Source organism: Schistocerca cancellata, chromosome 6, assembly GCF_023864275.1.
Source record: "Schistocerca cancellata isolate TAMUIC-IGC-003103 chromosome 6, iqSchCanc2.1, whole genome shotgun sequence".
Lineage (NCBI taxonomy): Eukaryota > Metazoa > Arthropoda > Insecta > Orthoptera > Acrididae > Schistocerca > Schistocerca cancellata.
This window is the reverse complement of record NC_064631.1, coordinates 534,895,874-534,920,890: the sequence shown is the minus strand read 5'-3', so window position 1 is coordinate 534,920,890 and position 25,017 is coordinate 534,895,874. Positions and strand designations below refer to the sequence as shown.

The 25,017-nt window shown below is 39.3% G+C and overlaps 1 protein-coding gene across 1 annotated transcript in view; it reads left to right on the top strand.

The window, feature by feature from the left end:
* Nucleotides 1–25,017, top strand: part of LOC126190812 (alpha-catulin) — a 197,431-nt gene that overhangs the window by 156,466 nt on the left and 15,948 nt on the right. The window contains exon 9 of the mRNA XM_049931376.1: nucleotides 13,667–13,873. Within this exon, the coding sequence (XP_049787333.1) occupies nucleotides 13,667–13,873 (207 nt within the window). The remainder of the gene's footprint in view (nucleotides 1–13,666; nucleotides 13,874–25,017) is intronic.

Here is a 25,017-nt window from a genome sequence, read left to right as displayed (position 1 = left end):
TCCATTTACATTAATATCAGGTGTGGGACTTCACATTTTATGTCCGGAGCTTGTAAATGCCAATTCAGAATTGGGATATATAGATGTCTCCAACATTTTGCCTCACTCTATGATACAAATATGAAACACTGGAAGACAAGCCGATGAAATATGGATGAGTATGATGCACAGCATTAACCAGGCCATAGGCATGAATGTCTTTGGATGTATAGTGAATATTTCGACTAATATATATTGGAAAACATGATACCTATCTATTACTGTGCATTTGTTTATCGTGAAGTATGGTATTTGTGATAAATCACTCTCTTGAGAAGAAAAATTTGGGGACTTTGTAAGAACTACAATGAAAAACTTTATTTAGCTTGAGAGTAAATCTCCAGCATTTTAATAATATTTCATTTCTCACTTACCAAGGTGTTAATAAATGCAGAGCATTGCAATTCTTTCAGCATTATGCATGCCTTACACTTGTTTTGGACACAGCCCTGACACACATTGTTGATGACAATTATTTGAAAAATGGGGTCCAAGTAGTTTATTTCAGAGCCTATGCTGCCTGAGATAGTGTCCATTTCATGAAGAAAACTGCTGATGTGAATTCAGTACAGACAAAGTTGAACCATGAAATCAAGATTAGATGGAACAGCTTGTTTAGAGTACAACAGTTGTGGTTGGACAGTACAATAAAATCATCGAAATGCTTCTTGAAAAAGGTGTATTATGGAAAGGTAACTGCTTATGACAACAACACTCCAAAAGAACTCATTACATTTTTAGAGCCATTGAAAGATGCAACAGAAGTGCTCCAAAGTGAGAAGTATCCAACAGTTCAATTTATTTTATTATGAACGCACAAAGCAATGCAATTGTAATACAGTGCCCAAAGATAAAGAGGTACCTTCAGATTACTGTAGATCCAGTTTTCGTGTTTAATATATGCTGTGTAATCATCATCATCATCATCATCATTTAAGACTGATTATGCCTTTCAGCGTTCAGTCTGGAGCATAGCCCCCCTTATACAGTTCCTCCATGATCCCCTATTCAGTGCTAACATTGGTGCCTCTTCTGATGTTAAACCTATTACTTCAAAATCATTCTTAACCGAATCCAGGTACCTTCTCCTCGGTCTGTCCCGACTCCTCCTACCCTCTACTGCTGAATCCATGAGTCTCTTGGGTAACCTTGCTTCTCCCATGCGTGTAACATGACCCCACCATCTAAGCCTGTTTGCCCTGACTGCTACATCTATAGAGTTCATTCCCAGTTTTTCTTTGATTTCCTCATTGTGGACACCCTCCTGCCATTGTTCCCATCTACTAGTACCTGCAATCATCCTAGCTACTTTCATATCCGTAACCTCAACCTTGTTGATAAGGTAACCTGAATCCACCCAGCTTTCGCTCCCATACAACAAAGTTGGTCGAAAGATCGAGCGGTGCACAGATAACTTAGTCTTGGTACTGACTTCCTTCTTGCAGAAGAGAGTAGATCGTAGCTGAGCGCTCACTGCATTAGCTTTGCTACACCTCGCTTCCAGTTCTTTCACTATGTTGCCATCCTGTGAGAATATGCATCCTAAGTACTTGAAACCGTCCACCTGTTCTAACTTTGTTCCTCCTATTTGGCACTCAATCCGTTTATATTTCTTTCCCACTGACATTACTTTCGTTTTGGAGATGCTAATCTTCATACCATAGTCCTTACATTTATGATCTAGCTCTGAAATATTACATTGCAAACTTTCAATCGAATCTGCCATCACAACTAAGTCATCCGCATATGCAAGACTGCTTATTTTGTGTCCACATATCTTAATCTCACCCAGCCAGTCTATTGTTTTCAACATATGATCCATAAATAATATGAACAACAGTGGAGACAGGTTGCAGCCTTGTCTTACCCCTGAAACTACTCTGAACCATGAACTCAATTTACCATCAACTCTAACTGCTGCCTGACTATCCATGTAAATACCTTTAATTGCTTGCAAAAGTTTGCCTCCTATTCCATAATCTTGTAGAACAGACAATAACTTCCTCCTAGGAACCCGGTCATATGCCTTTTCTAGATCTATAAAGCATAGATACAATTCCCTGTTCCACTCATAACACTTCTCCATTATTTGCCGTAAGCTAAAGATCTGGTCCTGACAACCTCTAAGAGGCCTAAACCCACACTGATTTTCATCCAATTGGTCCTCAACTAATACTCGCACTTTCATTTCAACAATACCTGAGAAGATTTTACCCACAACGCTGATTAAAGAGATACCTCTGTAGTTGTTACAATCTTTTCTGTTTCCATGTTTAAAGATTGGTGTGATTACTGCTTTTGTCCAGTCTGATGGAACCTGTCCCGACTCCCAAGCCATTTCAATTATCCTGTGTAGCCATTTAAGACCTGACATTCCACTGTATTTGATGAGTTCCGACTTAATTTCATCCACCCCAGCCGCTTTATTGCACTGCAATCTATTGACCATTTTTTCCACTTCCTCAAATGTGATCCTATTTCCATCATCATTCCTAACCCATTCTACCTCGAAATCTGAAACATTACTGATCGTATTTTCACCTACATTGAGCAACTCTTCAAAATATTCCCTCCATCTGCCCAAGGCATCCACAGGATTCACCAGCAGTTTTCCTGACCTGTCCAAAATGCTTGTCATTTCCTTCTTACCTCCCTTTTGAAGACTGCTAATTACACTCCAGAATGGTTTTCCAGCAGCTTGACCCATAGTCTCCAACCTGTTTCCAAAGTCTTCCCACGATTTCTTCTTGGATGCTGCAATTATCTGTTTGGCTTTGTTTCTTTCTTCAACATAACTTTTTCTGTCTACCTGGGTTCTGGTATGTAGCCATTTTTGATACGCCTTCTTTTTCCTTGTACAGGCTGCCTTGACTGTATCATTCCACCAAGCTGTTTGCTTCATCCTACTTTTACACACTACTGTTCCAAGACATTCTTTAGCCACTTCTAGTACTGTGTCCCTGTACCTTGTCCATTCCTTTTCCAATGACTGTAATTGACTACATTCAACTAACTGGTACCTTTCTGAGATCGCTGTTATGTACTTGTGCCTGATTTCCTTATCCTGAAGTTTCTCCACTCTTATCCTCCTACATATGGACCTGACCTCCTGCACTTTCGGCCTCACAATCCCAATTTCACTGCAGATTAAATAATGATCAGTGTCATCAAAGAATCCCCTGAATACACGTGTGTCCCTCACAGCCTTCCTGAATTCCTGATCTGTTATTATATAGTCAATGACAGATCTGGTTCCCCTGCCTTCCCAAGTATACCGGTGAATGTTCTTATGTTTAAAAAAGGAGTTTGTGATTACTAAGCCCATACTGGCACAGAAATCCAAGAGTTGTTTCCCGTTCCTGTTGGCCTCCATATCCTCTCCAAATTTACCCATAACCTTTTCATACCCTTCTGTTCGATTTCCAATCCTGGCGTTAAAATCACCCATGAGCAGAACACTGTCCTTGTCCTTTACTCTAACAACTACATCACTGAGTGCCTCATAAAAACTATCCATCTTATCTTGATCTGTCCCTTCACAATGCGAATATACTGACACAATCCTAATTTTCTTGCTAGACACTGTCAAATCTATCCACATCAGTCGTTCGTTTACATACCTTATTGCAACTACGCTGGGTTCCATTTCTTTCCTGATGTAAAGCCCTACATCCCATTGTGCTATTCCTGCTTTGACTCCTGACAGGTAGACCTTGTATTCTCCCACTTCCTCTTCTTTCTCACCCCTTACCCGAATGTCACTAACAGCTAAAACGTCCAGCCCCATCTTACTTGCAGCCTCTGCCAGCTCTACCTTCTTCCCAGAGTACCCCCCATTGATATTAATAGCTCCCCATCTCATTACCATTTGTTTGCCAAGTCGTATCTTAGGAGTCCCTGGTTTGTCAGTTAGAGGTGGGACTCCGTCACCTCCAAAGGTCCGAGGCATTTTGCTCTGATTGTTGCCAGCATCATATTTAAAGTACCAGGGAAGCAGGTTGCTAGCCTTACTTGCCCCGCGTCCCATTGGGTTTTACCCCTAACGGCTGAGGGACTAACCGGTGGATTTGATAGTCTTTGCCGTATGAGCACAAAGGTGACCACGACTCAGAATATGTCCGAGATGCCCAGCCTTATTCCAAAGTAACTGGTATCCCGCCTGTCGGGACCACTTACTTGGCCACTCATACATTGCCCGTGGTTCATGAACTAGGACATGACTACAGGAACCCACACCATGAACTACGCTGTGTAATCAGCAAATGAAAATTGCAATTAATTGCAGAATGCAATTTGCAGTGTCATTGGTATTTTGGCAGTATGGTACAGCTCTTGTATTATCGTCTTTTAACTGTGGATACTAAAAGCACTGGAATAGCACTGTCTCCATCTCATTCAGGAGAAAGTTGAAATTTGGCCACTGCAAAGAATAGTAACATTTGTGTAATCACCTTTACAGTTACTAAACATGACATCTGTTTTGACAGAGAAGAGATGTTCATTACTGTTCATCAAATCTGTAATAAAATTTAGGTTTCAGGTAAGCTGGAACAAAATTACAACAACTTACTTTTTTCCTGAAATTTGGGGGAGTAATGTGCAAAGACAAACATGTCCATGAAATGCAGTTCTATGTCTATATCTACATACAAGTCATCATATGGTGTGTGGCAGAGGGTACCTTGTACCACAACTAGTAGTTTCCTTTTCTGTTCCACTCACAGATAGAGCAAGGGAAAAACAACTGTCTGTCTGCCCCCGTATGAGCCCTGATTTGTTGTATCTTATCTTCATGGTCCCTATGTGAAATGTATGTTAATGGCAGTAGGATCATTCTGTGGTCAGCTTAAAATGCTGGTTCTTTAAACTTTCTCAGTAGTGTTCTTTGAAATGAATGTCTTCTTCCCTCCAAGCATTTCTGTTCACCTTCCCTACCACTACAATCCTCACTTGCTTGTTCTGTTTCACATCGCTTCAAGTCGTCATGCCCAGACATTTAAATTACATGACTGTGTAAAGGAGGACAGTACTGATGCTGTATCCGAACATTATCGGTTTGTTTTTCCTACTCATCCACATTAACTTACATTTTTCTACGTGCATTTGTTGTTAATAAGAACAGTGCTATGTTCTAACTAAACTCATGTCGGTGTTAATTCATCAACTGGTGGGAGTATGACACAAGCGAAGACAGCCTGCAGACACACCAAGCTACTACTATAACCATCGCAACAGCAGTGGGGTGAGTGCGCCAGACCAGGTGGTCTTTGCCTTCCCTGTGGCATCTTGTTCTACCCGAGGCTGCCCCACTTTGAGCATTTGTACTTGCGCAGTGCACTTGAGGAAGTACAACTTGCAGACCTTTAGAATGTATTACAACCATTATGTACTACTCCCATAGGGATCACAAAGAGAAGATTAGCCTAATTGTAGCACATAAAGTGGCATTTAGGCAATCATTCTTCCCATGCTGCATATCTGAATAGAGCAGGAATAAGCCAAAATAACTTGTGGATTAGGACGTACAGTCTTCCACGCACGTCACAGTGGTTTGCAAAGCATAGATGTAGATGCAATTATGTCTTCTTCTGAAGTACATAGAACCTTGTTACAAGGGTGAGTCAAATGAAGACCTTAAATTTGTAACAACAAATCGAAATTTCACGCTGTTATCCTGTAAGTTGGTAAGCGTGCTACGAACAGTGTGCAGAATAGCCTGTAGGTGGCAGCATAGTGCAGATGCACACATACCATCGCAGTATCAGCATAAAGATGGCCACCCAACGTGCGACTTGCACCAGGGAAGAACAGCATTCTGTTAATCGGTTTTTGCATAGTGAAGGTGTGAAAGCTATAGAAATTCATTGACAAATGAAGGTTCGGTACGGTGATGCATGTTTGCCACAGCATCAAGACTATGAATGGAGTAGGAAGTTCGCAAATGGAGTGACTTCAGTGGAAGATGCTCCTCGTCCAGGTCAGGCACAATGAGTTGTGACTCCACAGAACATTGCAGCAGTTGAAGCCATAGTGAAGGAAAACTGCCGAGTGACACTGAATGACATTGCAGCATGTTTACAGATTAGTCATGGGTCAGCACACCACATTGTGCATGATGTGCTCCAGTTTTACAAAGTGTCTGCAAGATGGGTGCCATGGCAGCTGACTCCTGAAATGAGAGAACGACGTGTTGATGCTTGTGAAGAACTTCTTCGGCACTTTGAACAAGAAGGTGATGGCTTCCTTGCAAGAAATGTTACTGGGCATGAAACCTGGGTTCACTTCCATCAACCGGAAGCGAAGAAAGTGAGCAAGGAATGGCGCCATTCCTTATCACCAAAACCAAGGAAGTTTCAAACAGAACCATCAGCAGGGAAGGGTATGCTGACTCTCTTTTGGGACGAAAAAGGCATCATTTTGGAGCATTACTTGCCTAGAGGGACCACTGTCACCTGTGCATCGTACATAGATCTCCTAAAAAATCATCTGCAGCCTGCAATTAAATCAAAGCAACATGGATTGCTGTCAGCAGGTGTCCTTTTGCAACATGACAATGCGTACAACAGTTGCAACAATCACAGACTTGCATTTTGAGTGTCTTCCTCATCCACCACACTCACCAGACCTTGCCCCAAGTGATTTCTGTATGTTTGGACCACTCAAAGACACAATGGGAGGAAAGAAGTTCCATTGTGATGAAGAGGTATGCCACGCAGTGCATGAGTGGTTGTACGGACTACCAAAAGAATTTTTTTCTAAAAGAATTTATGCAGTTTGTAAGTGCTGGAGGACTTGCATAGAGCGTGGGGGAGATTATGTTGAAAAGTAATACAGCTTTGTACCACTTTCGCACAATAAATAATATTTAAAAAAACATTTAAGGTTTTTCATTTGACTCACCCTAATACATACTACAGTAGCCATGTGAAATAACTGCCATTCTACTGCAAATATCAAGCTGCCATGTTTAAAGAAAGAATGGAAAAAGAAGTAAAACTATTGACATAATCTTAATACTGATTTCAGTGAGTTGACTCCAACAGCTCCCTGCCTAGCCTGAAATTGTGCCCAGCTAAGCTTCTGGGAAGAATGTACATAGAGGAGTGTACTCTGTGATGTGAGCAATGGCTCAGTGGCTTTAGGGGTGAGGGGGGGTCATTTTAATAAATTAAGGTTTCATGAATTTTTGTGCGAAGTCAGTTATAATTTACTGTCACCATAAAGTACTGAAATAGAATGAGGAACCATCTCCACAAATTTATGAGCAATTAAAAATGCCCTCCCAGAATGTCTTTGAAGTTACTTGGGCAATTTTTTAAGGTTGTTGTGGTAGACCTCATCTATACAGTGTTGCAAACGGCAGCCAGATTAGTCTCTGAGATTAACACCTGTCTAATTATTGTGACCTAAAGTGTTAAAGAGCTGCAACAATTCACAGTTTTCATTCTAGTCTCAGAAAAGGCAGGCTAGCGAATGCACCCCATCAGTTGCTGTACACGGCAGCCTTCCTCTGCTGTTCTGGCAGGGTCAGCATCCTGGTACTGGTTCCTGTAAGTTTGTCACACTATCCAACCATTCTGGCTATCTTCAGTCTTCTCACAGAATCAGTTTCATCCCTCAGCACCCAATGAGAAACATTCTGATTGGTGGCTTTTGACATTGGTACTTTCCTTTAATAAATTAATCCCTTCTGTGATTCATGTTCTTACAAAAAATTAGTAAGTTACTTATTTAATCAAATCAATAAAAATTATAATCTTATCTACGTAGTGTAGAGGTTTAATACAATAGAAAGGTTTGCAGTTTAAATTCACGTCCTAGAATTTCCACCATTGACAAGTTTCTTGTTGCTTTGAGTGAAGCTCACCTCACTGTTTCTGTATATATTGAACAAAAAACTAAACACAGGCATCTTGGTACACCTTAGTGATGGTGCACAATAATATTTAAGGAATACTTTTGAAACATTTGAATATCTCATTGTAGCAGAAGTGCCACGTGCTTTTATGCTCACAAAATTTAACAGTACACTTCCAAATGGCCTAACTGTGTGAAAATACAGGCACCTTGACTCTGAAGATTATCTTTGGATGACTTGCTGCAATAGCAGATGAACAGAAAAGTTGGACATTTCAGATTTTGCAACATTTATTTCTTAACTTATGGAAAACTGCAAACAGTTAAGAATAGCAGCAAGGATTCAAAATAAGGCTAGACATAATGCTCAGTAACTCATTTGCAGACAGGCTTCTAACCTTGTTCACAAGAAATTATTTGAAACTTCAGAAACCCATTGATATTTTACTAAGCAGGACATTGAAATCTTTGTCAATGTCACACTGTGTACATACTGTACATGTTGGAGGTAAATAATGCATGTTTCTCTAATGACGAAACACTCAGGTGATCACTGTCTAAGGAACAAATTGCATGTGAATCTACTAAACATGTCTCATTAGTAAAAAAAGTCATTATTGAAGATCACAATGAATGCTGATGCGACAGAAATTTCAGAACATCTAACTCAATTTCTGAACATCTCATTCACTGTATGACATAATAAGATGCTCTGCACCACAGAAACCCTCTAATGATTGTCTGGATAAGAGTGGTTCCTGTCCCTCACAAGCAAAATAGTAAATCACATAATTTCCAATCCATCAAACAGTGGACTACGATGAGTATTTCTAAAACCATCCATCTCACTATTAACAAATTCGTTCATTTCTTTAGTACATTGTGGAATAAATGCAGAACAGCAGCTGTTATGATCTCGTAATGAGGAAGCAACAGTTAATGAGTATATGAGCTGGAAGCTGCAAATCACTTTTGGCATAGACAAATTGTATGCAGAATTGCCAATAAACATGTAATTCTTAGAGAAAAGTACAATTTTAACACTTCTATGGTTTTCCATTTACAATAATAAACTGATAGAGATTTTTCCAAGTCATATTTTTTGCAGTTGCTATATTTAGTTTCTTTTGACAGTGGTAAAACCCAGACAAGAGCCACTACTTGAAGTTCTCCAGAAATATTCCGCACAGGACAAGTTAGATCATTTGAGTAGTTCAACATTTGGTAGTGGCTAAAACTATCTGAGCAGTTTGACAGATTAGACAGTATTTGGCACACACATCTGAAGTAGTCAAAGAATTATCATGTAATTCAAGTAAAGATGTTGTTACTTGCCAAGATATAATGGATATAGCCACAGCTAATCTATATAAAAGAGAGAGAGAGAGAGAGAGAGAGAGAGAGAGAGAGAGAGAGAGAGAACTAGAAGACATCATGCAATGTAGCGGAAAAGGTAGATGATAGCAAAAGAAAACTGCTACTTTTGTTGTAACTTTAAGTATGCCAGTGTTACCTAAATATGTTAAGAATGGTTCCATTTAATTGGAGGTAAGGCCTTTTATCCAAGTACTTTAAGGTGCATGAAATGCTAGAGATTTGGCCATACTACATTAGGAAGTTGATGTAACATACATAAGATGTATCAAGCAGCTGAGAACCAAGAGACGAAAATACAAGAAATGGAAGTAACAAAATGTGTGTTATATGCTGAATTGAAGAAGATATTTAAGGCATTCAGCTACTTAGCTTTGGTAAATCATTTGCATTCACAGTTGTTAAACAAGCTGTAAGCAGGAGTGTTCAATTAAGAGACATCTAAAGGTACACCAACACCTGCACATGCAAAAGTGTTCAGTCAATGAGAGTGATGTCTGTGTTCATCAGAGTGGCAGTGTATGAGATGGCCTTGAACTGCTCCTCTACTAGCACGAGTGCAGCCAGTGTGTCCTTGAAGCCTTGTAGGAGATACACGTTCCAGCATGGAGTGTGTTGGAAGCTGCGCAGCTGACAGCATAAAGCTTGTGAGCGGATAACAGTTGTTCTGCTGTCATGATACACTTAAATGTGTTGTCAAACCTAATATCATCATACAGTTCCCCAGATGGGCAGCCCTGTGATGTGATGTCCTATATTGTGCTGCAGGAGTGAAGCATGTTAGATGTCTGGTGAGAGGTGGAAGTGACAAAGCAAGTCTATTCCAATTACCAGTCCCATGACGTTAGTGACACAGAAGTTCTATGTGAGTTGGTACTTAGGTGATAGTTATAATGTGTGCATGGTGGATCCATGCATCTTGATCTTTGAATTGTTTGCTCCATGAAGTTGTAATATTGATGTTTTGTCAAATGTCAGTTTGCTCTCTAGTGATATTGATTAATGTCAGTTCCAGTGTCCTCCAGAAAGCGCATTTTCAAATTACAATTGAAGATGAACAGTCAGCTGCCCAGGTGTGCGGTTGGGGGGCATGCACTTGAGTCCTGTGTAGTGTCTGTCGGGTTCTTTGCTTCTCTGTACAGGCTGGTGTACCTATGGCAGCCCATGTTTGAAGTTTGGGAATCTATAAAGGGAGCAGAAGTTGCTTGCAGTTTCTCCAGACTGTGCATGATACCAGCAGGGCTGTGATCATGAGTCAGTGGTGGTGGTGCTCATTATAGTGTTGCCTACAGCAGGAGTGGTACTGTGTGCAGTGTGTTGAGTCAGAGTGCTGACGTCACTGTCAGGGGGCTGTCGTCAGCTCTGCTTAGGGTGGTGGGCACTTGAGGTGGGTGACCTTGTGCTGATGTGCTGCGAAGGTGCAGTGCCTTTGTAATTTTCTATGACATCTATCTTGTAGTAGTGTAAATGCCCTGTCCATTAAAGTGAAACATCTCGCAGAAGATTAGGCTTCATGTGACGTCATTCATAGTTGTACTTGTGGTGGGAGTTTAATGATCCAGAGCGTCCACAGGTCAGCATCCAGCATGAGGTCAGTGTCCAGTGTAGATCAAAGTCATTACAAAAAGTGAGATGGCATTCTATCACCCAGTTGTTCATCATAGGTAGCCTGCCTTAACTGTTGCTCAGCAGTGCTGGTTTGGTTGCATCATACTTGTTGTGGGGAAGTGTTGCCAAGATGATGTCACTGATTAAGTCTGACTGTTCTGCCAGATGTCAAATGACAATGACAAATTTGGTGTCATCATCAAGGATGTCTGATGAAGTAAATTCACATTCGTTGGTGGCCAACCGTAGAGTAGGCTGCTCAAGTCTGAACGGAGGCACTTTCGGTTGTGGGCTGAGCTTGTAAGGTAAATAAAGGCTATTACATGTCATGTCTATGATCAGCCAAGCTGGTATTGGTGAATAGTGTTCAAATGTTTGAGTGAGAATGAGCAGAATGAGCAAATGTCCATTCTCACAATGCAGCAAAGGTGACTTGTGAAATGTTTCACCATTAGAACTAAGATGTATTTGTTGATTTTGTGCACACTGTTGTGTTTCCATTGTAGACTCTTGTTCAAAGTCCAGTAACAAGTTGTTTGTTGACCGCCTTTCTCATAACATAGTAAGTGTTGTGTTGATTGGCAACATTCCACATGTAGCTGAAGTACACTGATGTTTTATCACTGGTTCCACACAATGATTGTGCTATTGATACACTTACGTATTAATCCCAGATGGCTTACACGTATTAATCCCAGATGGCTGCATTGCAAATGCTTAGTAGGCTGATCATCACGATAACTTGCATGACGCATTTTGTCATTTATACAGGGTCATCACTGTAGTAGAATTCCCTGCTGGGTGATAGGAAGCATACTGATAACATAATCAGAACAGCTGGACTTAAAAATGATTTATTTATTAAACACAATACATGCACACATCTGCATTCTAACACAAAGTAGAGGGCACTGAAGTCTTTTCTATGTCCAAAGATAAATCTCCCTTCACTTACCTAGGTTTGGTACCATTTTCTAGATGTATTTCTTAAATAGTTAATTAACTAAACAAACATTGTTTTTTACCTTGTCCCACAAGGATGGTGTTTGGGGGGGGGGGCATAAATTTCCTGGACATTACCTTAAAGACAGTAACCATAAATATTTAAAATTTACCGAAAAGACTCCTTCACTGACACATTCATCCTGGCTTCCCCCCATCATCCTACAACTTACAAACATGCAGCAATCCACCATATGATCCACTGCCTCCTTTCTATCCCTATGTCCCAAGAAGACTTTGACCAGGAACTTAACACAGTAAAAACAGTAGCCACAAATAATGAATTTAGCCCCAACGTCACTGATAAAATTTTAGATAAAAAGATGAAGAAGCAAGCCAGGTTCCTACTGTCCCCAATGAAAAACAGAGACAAACTGGAAAATAAATGGTCCCGATTACCTGTTATAGGTAAAACATCAAATAGCATAAGTAACATTAATAACAAAATTGTGAAACAAGGCAAAAAACAGTGTTTGTTTAGCTAATTTACAATGTTTCACCAAGAACCCACAGTTGATTTAATTAAAATAGTTAATTATTGCAATATTAAATCATAACCAATAAATTAGCCCACTTATGTGTATTTATTGATTATAATAATTGTTTTTCATACAGAAACTCTGCTAAAAGTTTAATACACAATTTTGAGGGGGGAATGTAACTGAATTTGGGATTTATCAGTAAACTCTTCCGGGCTAAGTTGCCGTGGTCGATCTGTAGAACTTCTTCTCCCTGACGTTTCGTTCTCAACTACGGAGAACATCTTCCGAGGTGAGTCGACGACTGGCTGCTAGGAGCTGGGGCCGCCGCTTATATAGAGATCGTAGGGGGCGCCACCACACGTCACGTGGCGTCGATGTGCAGCTATCTCTGGCTATCGTTTGTTCTCTCAATTGCAGGCAATCGATTGTCACGTGATTGATGCAACGTCGACCGCCATATCTTATCCAATTTTAATCCTTCTTCTTTACAATTAAAATTGTATTGATGTTTGTGGATTTCAATTGCCTCTCTATACATACGTGTATAATAGTGCGACGTCCTCGCTAGCACACTTGTTTCACCAAATTTTATTTTGTGATCTCCATCCTTAAAAATTTTAATCATAAAGAAGAAGGATTAAAATTGGATAAGATATGGCGGTCGACGTTGCATCAATCACGTGACAATCGATTGCCTGCAATCGAGAGAACAAACGATAGCCAGAGATAGCTGCACATCGACGCCACGTGACGTGTGGTGGCGCCCCCTACGATCTCTATATAAGCGGCGGCCCCAGCTCCTAGCAGCCAGTCGTCGACTCACCTCGGAAGATGTTCTCCGTAGTTGAGAACGAAACGTCAGGGAGAAGAAGTTCTACAGATCGACCACGGCAACTTAGCCCGGAAGAGTTTACTGATAAAGACGCTGGCCGTGAAAGCCTACATGGAATGAATTTGGGATTGTTAGTTAATTCAATGTATAAATTAATAATCCTACATGGTAATAAACGTGATATGAATATAATCTGTTGAATCTACAGCATATAAATACATTGAGCAATAAAGGTGATTCATTTAGAGCATGTTAGAAATCACTAGTGTCACCCCTGTGTGCACCATAAGTGTCATAAGATCCTAAAGTAGTGTCACTGCAACTCCTATCCAAGAATTAGTGATGATCTGGGTATTTTTGAAGAGTGCTTTGTTGTTTAAGGTCTGTCTTTTATCATTACATTCCAGAAACACCTAAAGTCCCAAGTTTTATTGCCAGCCTGAAATATTTATGTGTAATTTTTTCTGCTTAGGTTCCAGGTGGTCCTCATAAGAAGGAACTACTTGAAAATTTAGACAAGGTACCAACCTATGTGCAGCAGCTTCAGTTCACGGTGAAAAACCCAACTGTAGGCAAAGCCGCTACGTTCACAAAGGTTGATAATGTTATCCAAGAAACAAAAAGTCTTATGGACTGCATTTCTAAAGTGGTGACAACTTGCTTTGTTTGTGCCACAAAGGTAAACTACCTATGTTTCACCCTATTTCAGTTTTATTAATCTTGTAATTTCTGTAGCATATTACTTTTGGATTTAATGACAATATTTAACTTGGTCTGAGATAATCAGTATTTGTTCTTTGGCAGTGAATGTGGAAGTTTGAGTGTGCTGTACAGTTTTTTTTAATGTGAATAACAGATAGGACATACACATGCCCTACTCAGAAATTAAGGAGACCATCTGATTTATTATTATTATTTTTTTTTATTTTCCTGAGCATACAGGCTGCATTATTTGTTAGACAGTTAAAGAATTATGTTGTCGTTACCTACAGCTGTACGTATATGAGTCACTGAGTCAATACAAAAGTTTGTTGCTCTGTTCATCATCAGTTCCCTCAGCATCTTTCATTATGCAATGACACAAACTGTTCAATCCATCAACAATATACTATTCCTAAACTTACCATTCTAAGTGTTGATATTAGTGTTTTACATACCAACCTTCCCTCTGGGTAATAAGTTGACAACACCATTTAGACTAACACATTTGCACATGATGTACAGTTTCTTCTACATGCTGTTGTTTTCTAAAGTTTTCTTTCTTGCTCTGTTCCTCAAAGTTACACTACTCAGGGAATGTAATAATCTCACCTGTGCAGTTCATTCTGGCTTTGTTATATTTGCAAAGAGTCTAATTTTGTTCCCATATAGATCAACCATTTTTGTTATCACAATGTGAAATCTGATTACTTTCTATGTTAAGGAGTAGGAAAGGAATTGGTAGTAATCTACTAAGCCAAACTAAGTTAATAATTGGCACCTTCTACCGACCCCCAGGCTCTGATGATATAGTTGCTGAACAGTTCAGAGAAAATTTGAGTCTCGTAACAAATAAATAACCCACTCATACGGTTATAGTTGGTGGGGACTTCAACCTTCCCTCGATATGTTGGCAAAAATACTTGTTCAAAACCGGTGGTAGGCAGAAAACATCTTCTGAGATTGTCCTAAATCCTTTCTCCGAAAATTATTTCGAGCAGTTAGTCCACGAACCCACGCGAATTGAAAATGGTTGTGAAAACACACTTGACCTCTTAGCCACAAACAATCCAGAGCTAATAGAGAGCATCATGACTGGTACAGGGATTAGTGATCACAAGGTCATTGTAGCTAGGCTCAGTACCATTTCTTCCAAATCCAGAAACAGATGAAAAATAATTTTATTTAAAAAAGTGGATAAAGTGGCACTAGAAGCCTTCCTAAGAGACAATCTCCATTCCTTCCGAACTGACTATGCAAATGTAGACGAGATGTGGCTCAAATTCAAAGATATAGTAGCAACAGCAATTGAGAGATTCATACCTCATAAATTTGTAAGAGATGGAACTGATCCCCCATGGTACACGAAAAAGGTCCAACGCTGTTGCAGAGGCAACAGAAAAAGTATGCAAAGTTCAGAAGAATGCAAAATCCCGAAGATTGGCTTAAATTTACAGACACGCGAAATTTGGCATGGACTTCAATGCGAGATGCCTTTAATAGGTTCCACAACGAAACATTGTCTTGAAATTTGGTACAAGAAATTCTAGTCGTATGTAAAGTACACAAGCGGCAAGACACAGTCAATACCTTCACTGCGCAGTGCCGATGGTACTGTTACCGATGACTGTGCCGCTAAAGCGGCAGACGAATGGAATATTCCAGAATTTGAAACACGAACAGCTGTTAGCATGAGTTTCTTAGAAGTAGATACCTTAGGGGTTGCGAAGCAACTCAAATCACTTGATAGGGCAAGTCTTCAGGTCCAGATTGTATACCGATAGGTTCCTTTCAGATTACGCTGATACAATAGCTTCCTACTTAGCAATCATATACAACCGCTCGCTCACCGATAGATCTGTACCTACAGATTGGAAAATTGCACAGGTCGCACCAGTGTTTAAGAAGGGTAGTAGGAGTAATCCATTGAACTACAGACCTATATCATTGACGTCGGTTTGCAGTAGGGTTTTGGTGCATATACTGTATTCAAACATTATGAATCACCTCGAAGGGAACGATCTATTGATACGTAATCAGCATGGTTTCAGAAAACATCGTTCTTGTGCAACGCAGCTAACTCTTTATTCGCACGAAGTAATGGCCGCTATCGACAGGGGATCTCAAGTTGATTCCGTATTTCTAGATTTCCGGAAAGCTTTTGACACTGTTCCTCACAAGCAACTTCTAATCAAGCTGTGGGCCTGTGGGGTATCGTCTCAGTTGTGTGAATGGATTCGTGATTTCCTGTCAGGAAGGTCGCAGTTCATAGTAATAGACGGCAAATCATCGAGTAAAACTGAAGTGACATCAGGTGTCCCCCAGGGAAGCATCCTGGGACCTCTGCTGTTCCTGATCTATATAAATGACCTGGGTGACAATCTGAGCAGTTCTCTTAGGTTGTTCGCAGATGATTGTGTAATTTACCGTCTAGTAAGGTCATCCAAAGACCAGTATCAGTTGTAAAGTGATTTAGAAAAGATTGCAGTATGGTGTGGCAGGTGTCAGTTGATGCTAAATAACGAAAAGTGTGAGGTGATCCACATGAGTTCCAAAAGAAATCCGTTGGAATTCGATTACTCGATAAATAGTACAATTCGCAAGACTGTCAATTCAACTAAGTACCTGGGTGTTAAAATTATGAACAACTTCAGTTGGAAAGACCACATAGATAATGTTGTGGGGAAGGCGAGCCAAAGGTTGCATTTCATTGGCAGGACACTTGGAAGATGCAACAAGTCTACTAAAGAGACAGCTTACGCTACACTTGTTCATCCTCTGTTAGAATATTGCTGTGCGGTGTGGGATCCTTACCAGGTGGGATTGACGGAGGACATCGAAAGGGTGCAAAAAAGGGCAGCTCATTTTGTATTATCATGTAATAGAGGGGAGAGTGTGGCAGATATGATACGCAAGTTGGGATGGAAGTCATTAAAGCAAAGACTTTTTTCGTCGCGGCGAGATCTATTTACGAAATTTCAGTCACCAGCTTTCTCTTCCGAATGCGAAAATATTTTGTTGAGCCCAACCTACATATGTAGGAATGATCATCAAAATAAAATAAGAGAAATCAGAGCTCGAACAGAAAGGTTTAGGTGTTTGTTTTTCCCGCGCGCTGTTCGGGAGTGGAATGGTAGAGAGATAGTAGATGTAGATGTAGATGTAGATGTAGAATCAAGAAATCCAATTTTAAGACATATTAAGCAGCTACAGAAGTGCATGAGTTGAAGTAAAAAGTTTTTTCAAACTGCCTATTGGCTCCTGTCTCAGGTAAAAAGTGTTTTCTATGAAAAGCATTTGATGGAACAAAGATTCGAAAAAGACAATGAGTCATTTGAAAGTTATGAAAAATTGAATCATTAGAACATGCTTTTTATAAAAGCAAATTTCAAAAGAATTGGTGATCAGTTATCATAAGCAATTATGGTATGCTTTTCCTTCTATGTATTGCCATGTATTTTCAACAAGAACTGTGTAGGTGCTTGTTCTGTCATTCATCTGTGGCTGCCTGTTCTGGTAAAGGCCATTTCTGGAGGCCATTTGTATAAATAGCAAACTTTGACATTAATTATTGACTAAACTGCTGGCCAGACAAAAAAACTGGAACAGGAATTTTTGCCTTCAAATTAAATGTACTTTCTGCAGATAACTTGCCCATGTGCATTGGAAAGTTAACAGCTGCTTAATGAGTAAAATGGAATTTATTGTTAGTTAATTAAAAGTAATAGAATATCACACTAAGCAACAGTTAATGCTGTTTTACTTGTTAGGCAGCTAATATAACTAACATCATCACAGGAGAAACAATAATAAATCATAGTGGGCTGTAGAGTAAATGCTTACTTTTTACAAGTATTTTAAATCATTAATCAACTATCCATACCAAAGAATTATTTCCCCAAAACTATTCTATAAGCATTTCCTTAAGATCTTCATTAAAATTACTTGTCAAATAATGTTTGTTACATGTCACTATAGCTTTTAAATAAAGGCTGTTAGCTGCCATTTGGTGAAGGCTCTGTGAAACAGGGAGATGACTGCCAGTGTACATAAATGTGGTGTTGTTTGCTGTGGCTGATGATAGTCACACAGGCTGTGAGCAGGGACCAATTCCACACTGCAAATGAAAAGATCGTTTCTTGAATACTGCAAGTGAACTATCCTTTATAGTGGACAGTGTTCAGTTGTTGAGAACTCTGCCTGGAGGACTGTACTTCCAAAGCTTATAGCTCTAGCAGCCACTGTCCACGTCTAGTTTAGTTATGCCTGACTTAATAATACAGTATAGTCCCCAGTCATTATTCTCTTTGTAATATCTTATCACCATTGGATAAGAAACTTCATTTAACCCTTTCGCTGCTATAGATGAACACCTTGTGTCCTATGCTGAGGTTGCTTTTGTTATGGCTGTACTGCTCGCCATATGCTGGTGCCTGTGTTGAGAAACAACATTCTGGCTGATATGAAACACTTATCATCAGATTTTTTGAAAGCTATTAGGTGAAAAAATTGATTTTTGTACATCTTACAGTCTGATATCTTCACTCAATAAAGAACTGAATTTCTTTTTGTTATCTATCAAACTTATTGTGCTGTATCAAATTAATATTCTACAAAATTTTAAAGAGTTCTCAAATGTAAAAATGCGTTGTGTAAACTTTGCATACACTTGATTTCAACCCATAAATTGCAGTGACTGAAATGTAGATAAGATATCAAAAATTTTATTTAAAATTGAGAGCAGAAGGATATTTCATTTTGTTCTTGAGTGACTAGGTTTTATATCCAAAGGACGATTGTGCACAATGTGCCCATCCAGGGCCTTGCACATTATGAATGATGTGGTCATAACAAAACTTGTAAATGGTTCAAGATACTGAAGTGAGGTTTTCTACAAATGATGGAATGCAATGCGCCACATATATTGTATGATAAATACTTTTAAAAAAATTTATTCATGGAGAGAAAGAAGTAAGTCATCCACAACAGTGAGAGATCGGCAGCATGGGACACATTCAAACAACTATAGCACTGCAAGAAAAACCAAGAAGAGTGCACATACACATCCACAACACCAGGGAAATTGCACAGCAGGTGTGTATGTGTGCCCACAGAAGCAAAAGTGTTAAGGACTATGAAACTTCCTGGCAGATTAAAACTGTGTGCCGGACTGAGACTCGAACTTGGGACCTTTGCCTTTCGTGGGCAAGTGCTCTAACATCTGAGCTACCCAAGCATGACTCACGACCCATCCTCACAGCTTTACTTCTGCCAGTATCTCATCTCCTACCTTCCAAATCTTACAGCTCTCCTGCGAACCTAGCAGAATTAGCACTCCTGAAAGAAAGGATATCTCATTCTGTTAAGGACTGTGTCTTTAAACTACAGATATTCTTTAATCAAATATTATGCAAATAAAACCCCATTAGTCAAATGGTAGATTCATAATTACAGAACTTGCTGACAAAAATTGTAATTACCTTTCATTAAATTTTATTTCCCCAAACAAGGAAAGTGTTTGACAAGCAAATTGAAGATGTGCCTTCCTGACAGTTCTTCCTGCCCCACTAACAATATTTCAGTTATAAAGATATAGAAGATGTAATGAAAAAAAATAGCATACGTATTTTATAAGATAGTTTCTCATTTATTTTCCTGTGTCCTTTTATCTTCTTCATCCCCAACCTCATACTGTCTATCTCATAATACTTCATTACTTTATTTCCAGCAAGAGTTTACTAGCTTTCACATTAATGAGTTATGCAGCTGTAGCTCTCATAGACTCATGATCTGCATGTTTGTTTGGTGAGTCCATCATAGCCATTCCTGTTAGTGTTCTCAATTGCAGTCTTTCAAAAAATCATTGCCTGGTGTCAGACTCACTCAGTAACAGTGCTTCTCAATCATCCAATCTCACCTCAAAAAATCATGTCAATTAGCTTTTCATTTCTTAATTTTCTTCCTGTTCTCAATGAATGACAGGTTAGTTATTTTATTTCTCCTATTTGCAATCAGTATTACTGAATAGCTAGAAGATCGTCATTTCCAGGGGCACAAAAATGTGATTTTTGGTATTTCATATAATTATTGCTGAAATTTAAAAATTTTAAATGTTGCTATAATATTCTCATTAAGAGGTATAATCTTGCATTGTAGGTTAACACAACAAGTCAGGTATTGAAGTCAGAATCTGTGTACATGTCTTGAGGCAGCATAACTCATGGCACCCAAATTAACAGCATTATATTTATCCAGTATTCCAGCAAACTTTACACACAATTCCAAATCTTTTCTAAGCTTTTTCTGGGTTACAGCCCCACAACATAATGAAAGGATACCATTTTATCAGTTATTATATGCTCGTTGTTCATGCAGTAGAACTTAAGCATCAAGCATTATTTCTTTACTACTAACTCTATTCACTGCCCATTTTGCAGACAGTAATACGTATACCACTGAAGACACTGACAAGGTTTGGCTTTTGTTTCTTCAACCATAAAGGTTTTACATTCTTAACATTGGATATTTAACATATTAACTCATCTTTGAAGTAATCAGATCATCAATGCTGTTTTATACATTAGAGTTTGATTCTTAAAGAACTGGTTTGGGGGGGGGGGGGGGGGGGGGGGGAGCTGTTACTGGTACTTACATATTCGGAAATAGTAATACTTGTTACATCTCCTTTATCGGCCACCCCCATGCACAGCACACCAGCTTGTGCAACATGAAGTTGAACCATAAAATCCACATGGTGGATTGATGATCATTGGTCTAGTACAGTAGCTAGCTCATATGTGATTGTTAGGTAGTTTTGCACACTTTTCTAGGCTATTTTAGAGTTATTTCATCATCTCTGATCCATAAATCTGATACATAGACACTATACAATAAATACAGGGTGTCTCAAATCTTTTGGGTCAAATTGAACAGATAATAGTGGGTTGACAATCAGTTATATTGAGATATGGAACAAATGATCAGAAATGAATATTGATTGTGTTACAGACATACACAGCATAAACTGCATAACAACAACATAATTCATAGTAATTGTTCAAATGGGACTGCCAGTATCAATGCAGGCATGGCAAAGGTGCATGAAGTTGCTGCATTCTCTCAAAGATCCCTCATGTCTGTTGTACGAGGAGACAGGCGGCTTGGACCCTAGCAAAGGTCTTCATCCATTTCTACAGGGATTTCGTACTCCAGCATCTTGATGTAACACCAGAGGAAAAAGTCCAGATGTGTGAGATCTGGTAATTGTGGTGGCCATGGGACAGGACCTCCCCTTCCAACCCAACAATGAGGGTACATGTCAAGGTGCCTGCAGACATTAACATTGAAGTGGGCTGGTGCACTGTCATGTTGAAATTACATCCTTTAGCAGACTGCAAGGAGTACAATCTTCAAGAATTGTGGCGGCACATCTCACAGGAACACTAGATAATGTGGAACAGTCAAATGGGGAGGCAGCAAATAAGGTTCTCTTAGTTGATCTTGGACAGTGCCCATCCTTACGATGACAGAGAATTATTACTGGTGGCCACCAGTGTGGGGAGGCAGCAAATAAGGTTCTCTTAGTTGATCTTGGACAGTGCCCATCCTTACGATGACAGAGAATTATTACTGGTGGCCACCAGTGTGGGTAGCGTGGAGATTGCCCCCACTCCAGATATGGCTGTTGCAGGTGTTGAAAACATCATCATGGTTGAATGAGACCTTATCCGTGAACAATTACGGGGTGTATACGCGGACAAGGCAAAAAATTCTCGGATTTTTCCCGGATCTCCTGGTTAAAAATACATTTTCTCTCTGGTGAAAATACACTTTTTCCATGTTAAGTGGCAGTATATTTTGCCGGCCGGTGTGGCCGAGCGGCTCTAGGCGCTTCAGTCCGAAATGGCGCGACCACTACGGTCGCAGGTTCGAATCCTGCCTCGGGCATGGGTGTGTGTGATGTCCTTAGGTTAGTTATATTTAAGTAGTTCTAAGTTCTAGGGGACTGATGACCTCAGATGTTAAGTCCTATAGTGCTCAAAGCCATTTGAACCATTTTTTTGACAGTATACTTTCCCTCGGAAACTTATCTTTTGAATGGATATGGTTTTATACAGCAGTGTAGAATTTCCCGGCACTTTAGAAAATGAAATTCAGGGGGAAAAACACGTTTTGGAAAGATCTTTGATGTGCAGCAACAAGTACACTGCATATTTTCATATTACGAAAGTATAAATCGAATTCCACCAACAGGAAAAGTTAATAGTTTAAATTAATATAGATAGTGATGCTACAAGAAAAGAAAAGCTTTCACATGTAATATTTGTTTTGAAGAGTAATAAGCGACAAGAGAAGCTAAGCTTTCACGTATAATGTTGATCTGTTTAGTGCATGTTACATTTTAAGAAACATCACACAAATAAACCAGTAAAATTTTTAATACCGACATAAATCTCTGATCTTCTGGGCTCGAAATTCTTCTAAATGGCTCATCATCAAAGAGTTGATTTCTAAAAGAGAGCAAACACTCCCTGATTTAAGAAATTCATCGTACATTCTCTCACATAGTTCATCTTGCGTAAAAGGAAGTTTACTTTGAAAATAATGCTTCTTCAACAACAATTCGCAATATTTTCCTGCAACCTGTTATAAATAGAGTCATTTCAGCAGTTGCCAGAGAGTGCCAGATAAGAGGCGTCACCATGGTTGCGCAGCAACGGTGACATAGGAAGCCCTATTGAAAGATCTTACATTATGTCATAAAAGAAACAAGACATTATAGGATACTCAAAGAGTGTCAGACTTTCGTGAACCATACTAAAATGCATAGTTCGCCTTACAGTGCACATTCGTATGTCCAGATTCCCAATGACGTAGGCCTCGACCTGATATGAAACTTTTCGGTGTGGTTTTCGGGCCATAAATTTTCTAGGAGTACCAGTACTGTATATCTCATGTTTGGTTCTTTATTATGGCATAATGCCATATGTGATAGAAGATGAAAACATGCACTTGGACTGCAGCGAACAGTTGAAACTAGCCAATAATGTGGAATAAAACACTTTGTTTCAAATAAATTAACTGTCTCAGCAGGAAAGCTTAATAAAAGCCAAATTTCTTTATCAAACCAACAAAAATAACTTTATTGTTCTGCAAGGCGATTAACGCTTGACTGTCAGAAAGGTGGAACTAAAATAAAATCTGAAACTAATAACATACTTTAGCCTTCCATAATTATGTAAATGTATTTTAATTCACTTGGTAGCGCCCAGTCACAGAAATCCGTCTTGTTTTCATTTGACGTGAGAGCAGTAAATGAAGAGGAAACAGAAAAAAAGCTAAATGTAAACATGGGACAAATGGAGACTACCCCCACCCCGCTATGACTCACACATCAGAACGTTAAAATACTTTTAAAAAATAAGTTCACTTTGTAGCACACATCTTTCTGAAGAGTCTGATACATACAACATATATCTTCGAGGAAATGTAAGACACAAACCTTGCAATTAATACTGGATAGGATTAGTTGCAACCAGGAGAACAAGAACTCTTGAGAAAATCTGGACTCTTTATTGCCTATAAGCAAAAAACTTGCTCTTCTGTGTGACATAAAATTAAATATAGGATACCTAAAACCAGTAAAGACAAGAACAGGCATGACAGTACACATTCCTTCAATCCTTAGGTCCTAGCTATTTTTCTCATTAATCTTGCTACAGCTTTACATGGCATGGTTTCCTTTCTGCGAAAGAACTATTACCTTGTCGAAGTTCATCAGAAGTTCTGCTACATGAAATATAGAAATGTCATTGTCTAATACTAAAAAAGCTGTTAATACAAATAGTACCCTAGACTGGTGTGATTTCTTGATCTGATTACATCTATTTTGTAACTGTGTGCTGGATAAAACAAAATAGGCCTTTCTAATATTTCAGAAATTAAACACACACCAAATAAGTGTGACTGTTTTGGGAATAATGATCATTTTTATAATATGACAGAATATAATTCACTAAGTACCAATAGGAAATACCTATTTGGCCTAAAACAAGCAAAAAGCTTTAATTAGGAAATAGCTTCACATTTCAGTCATATTCTCCAGTTTCTCATGCACGAGACCGAAAAGTATTAGAACAAAATTTTTGTATAAATTTGCAATCATCATATTCTTCCATAATTTGTGTGATGTCCCCATTCCTTCTCCTTCCTTGTTATAACAAACAGTCTTGTCATCACTAATTCTGTAACTATTCCTACCACTGTCAAAACTCATTCTCCGGTTAACTTTACTAAACCTGCCACAATCACCGGTTTAGTTGTCCAGCGAATACTCTCCAGTTAGGCATTATTATATGTTTGTACAATGTTTTTTCTGTGCTACTCCCAGAATGGAACATAAGCAGCTGCTAGCCGGGGACTACAAATGGCCCTGTCTAGTGTGGCAATCTCGCCAAAACTTTTCTGTCAACATTTCACTTTCTTGGATACATTGAGAAGATGACATGTAATCTTTCTTACCTGTTATTCCTGTTAGTTATTCATTTCCACTCTGGTAGTCTGAATCTATGGATTTCACTAGTAATTAAAACAATGCTGAACATTCGCAAACTGAATCAACCACATAAACAAGCAGCAGTTGGCATTCACCGGTTCGGCTTTATTCTGTTCAGCTCATATAGCCCCGTCCCATTCTGTCTGCAGGAAAGTTTATTTCTAGATGTGACGAGGATACCCCTGGCAGAGACACAGAGACATTATGTACACAATGCACGCATTCAAAAATCAACATGTAATTCACTCAGAAATCAACTTAGACGTGAGAGACTGACATGAGCTGGATGCTAGGTGCTTTGTGAAACAAGGTTTTTTCCCTCAAGCATATGAATTTGCCCCCTCCTTCTGAAATTTCCGCATGGTTCAGATACCCCGGTTTGTCTCCAAATCCCACTAGATCTGTGCCTGCTGCGCACACATGAATCTGGCAGCTTGGGCGCAACAATAAAATTTTTCCGGATACTATTTGGTTGGTTGCTGCTACTGCTGCTACACAGCCAACAGCCACATTTCTGTAGCCAGAAGCGGGAGGAGGTACTACTCATATGTGACTCAACTGCGTGTGTG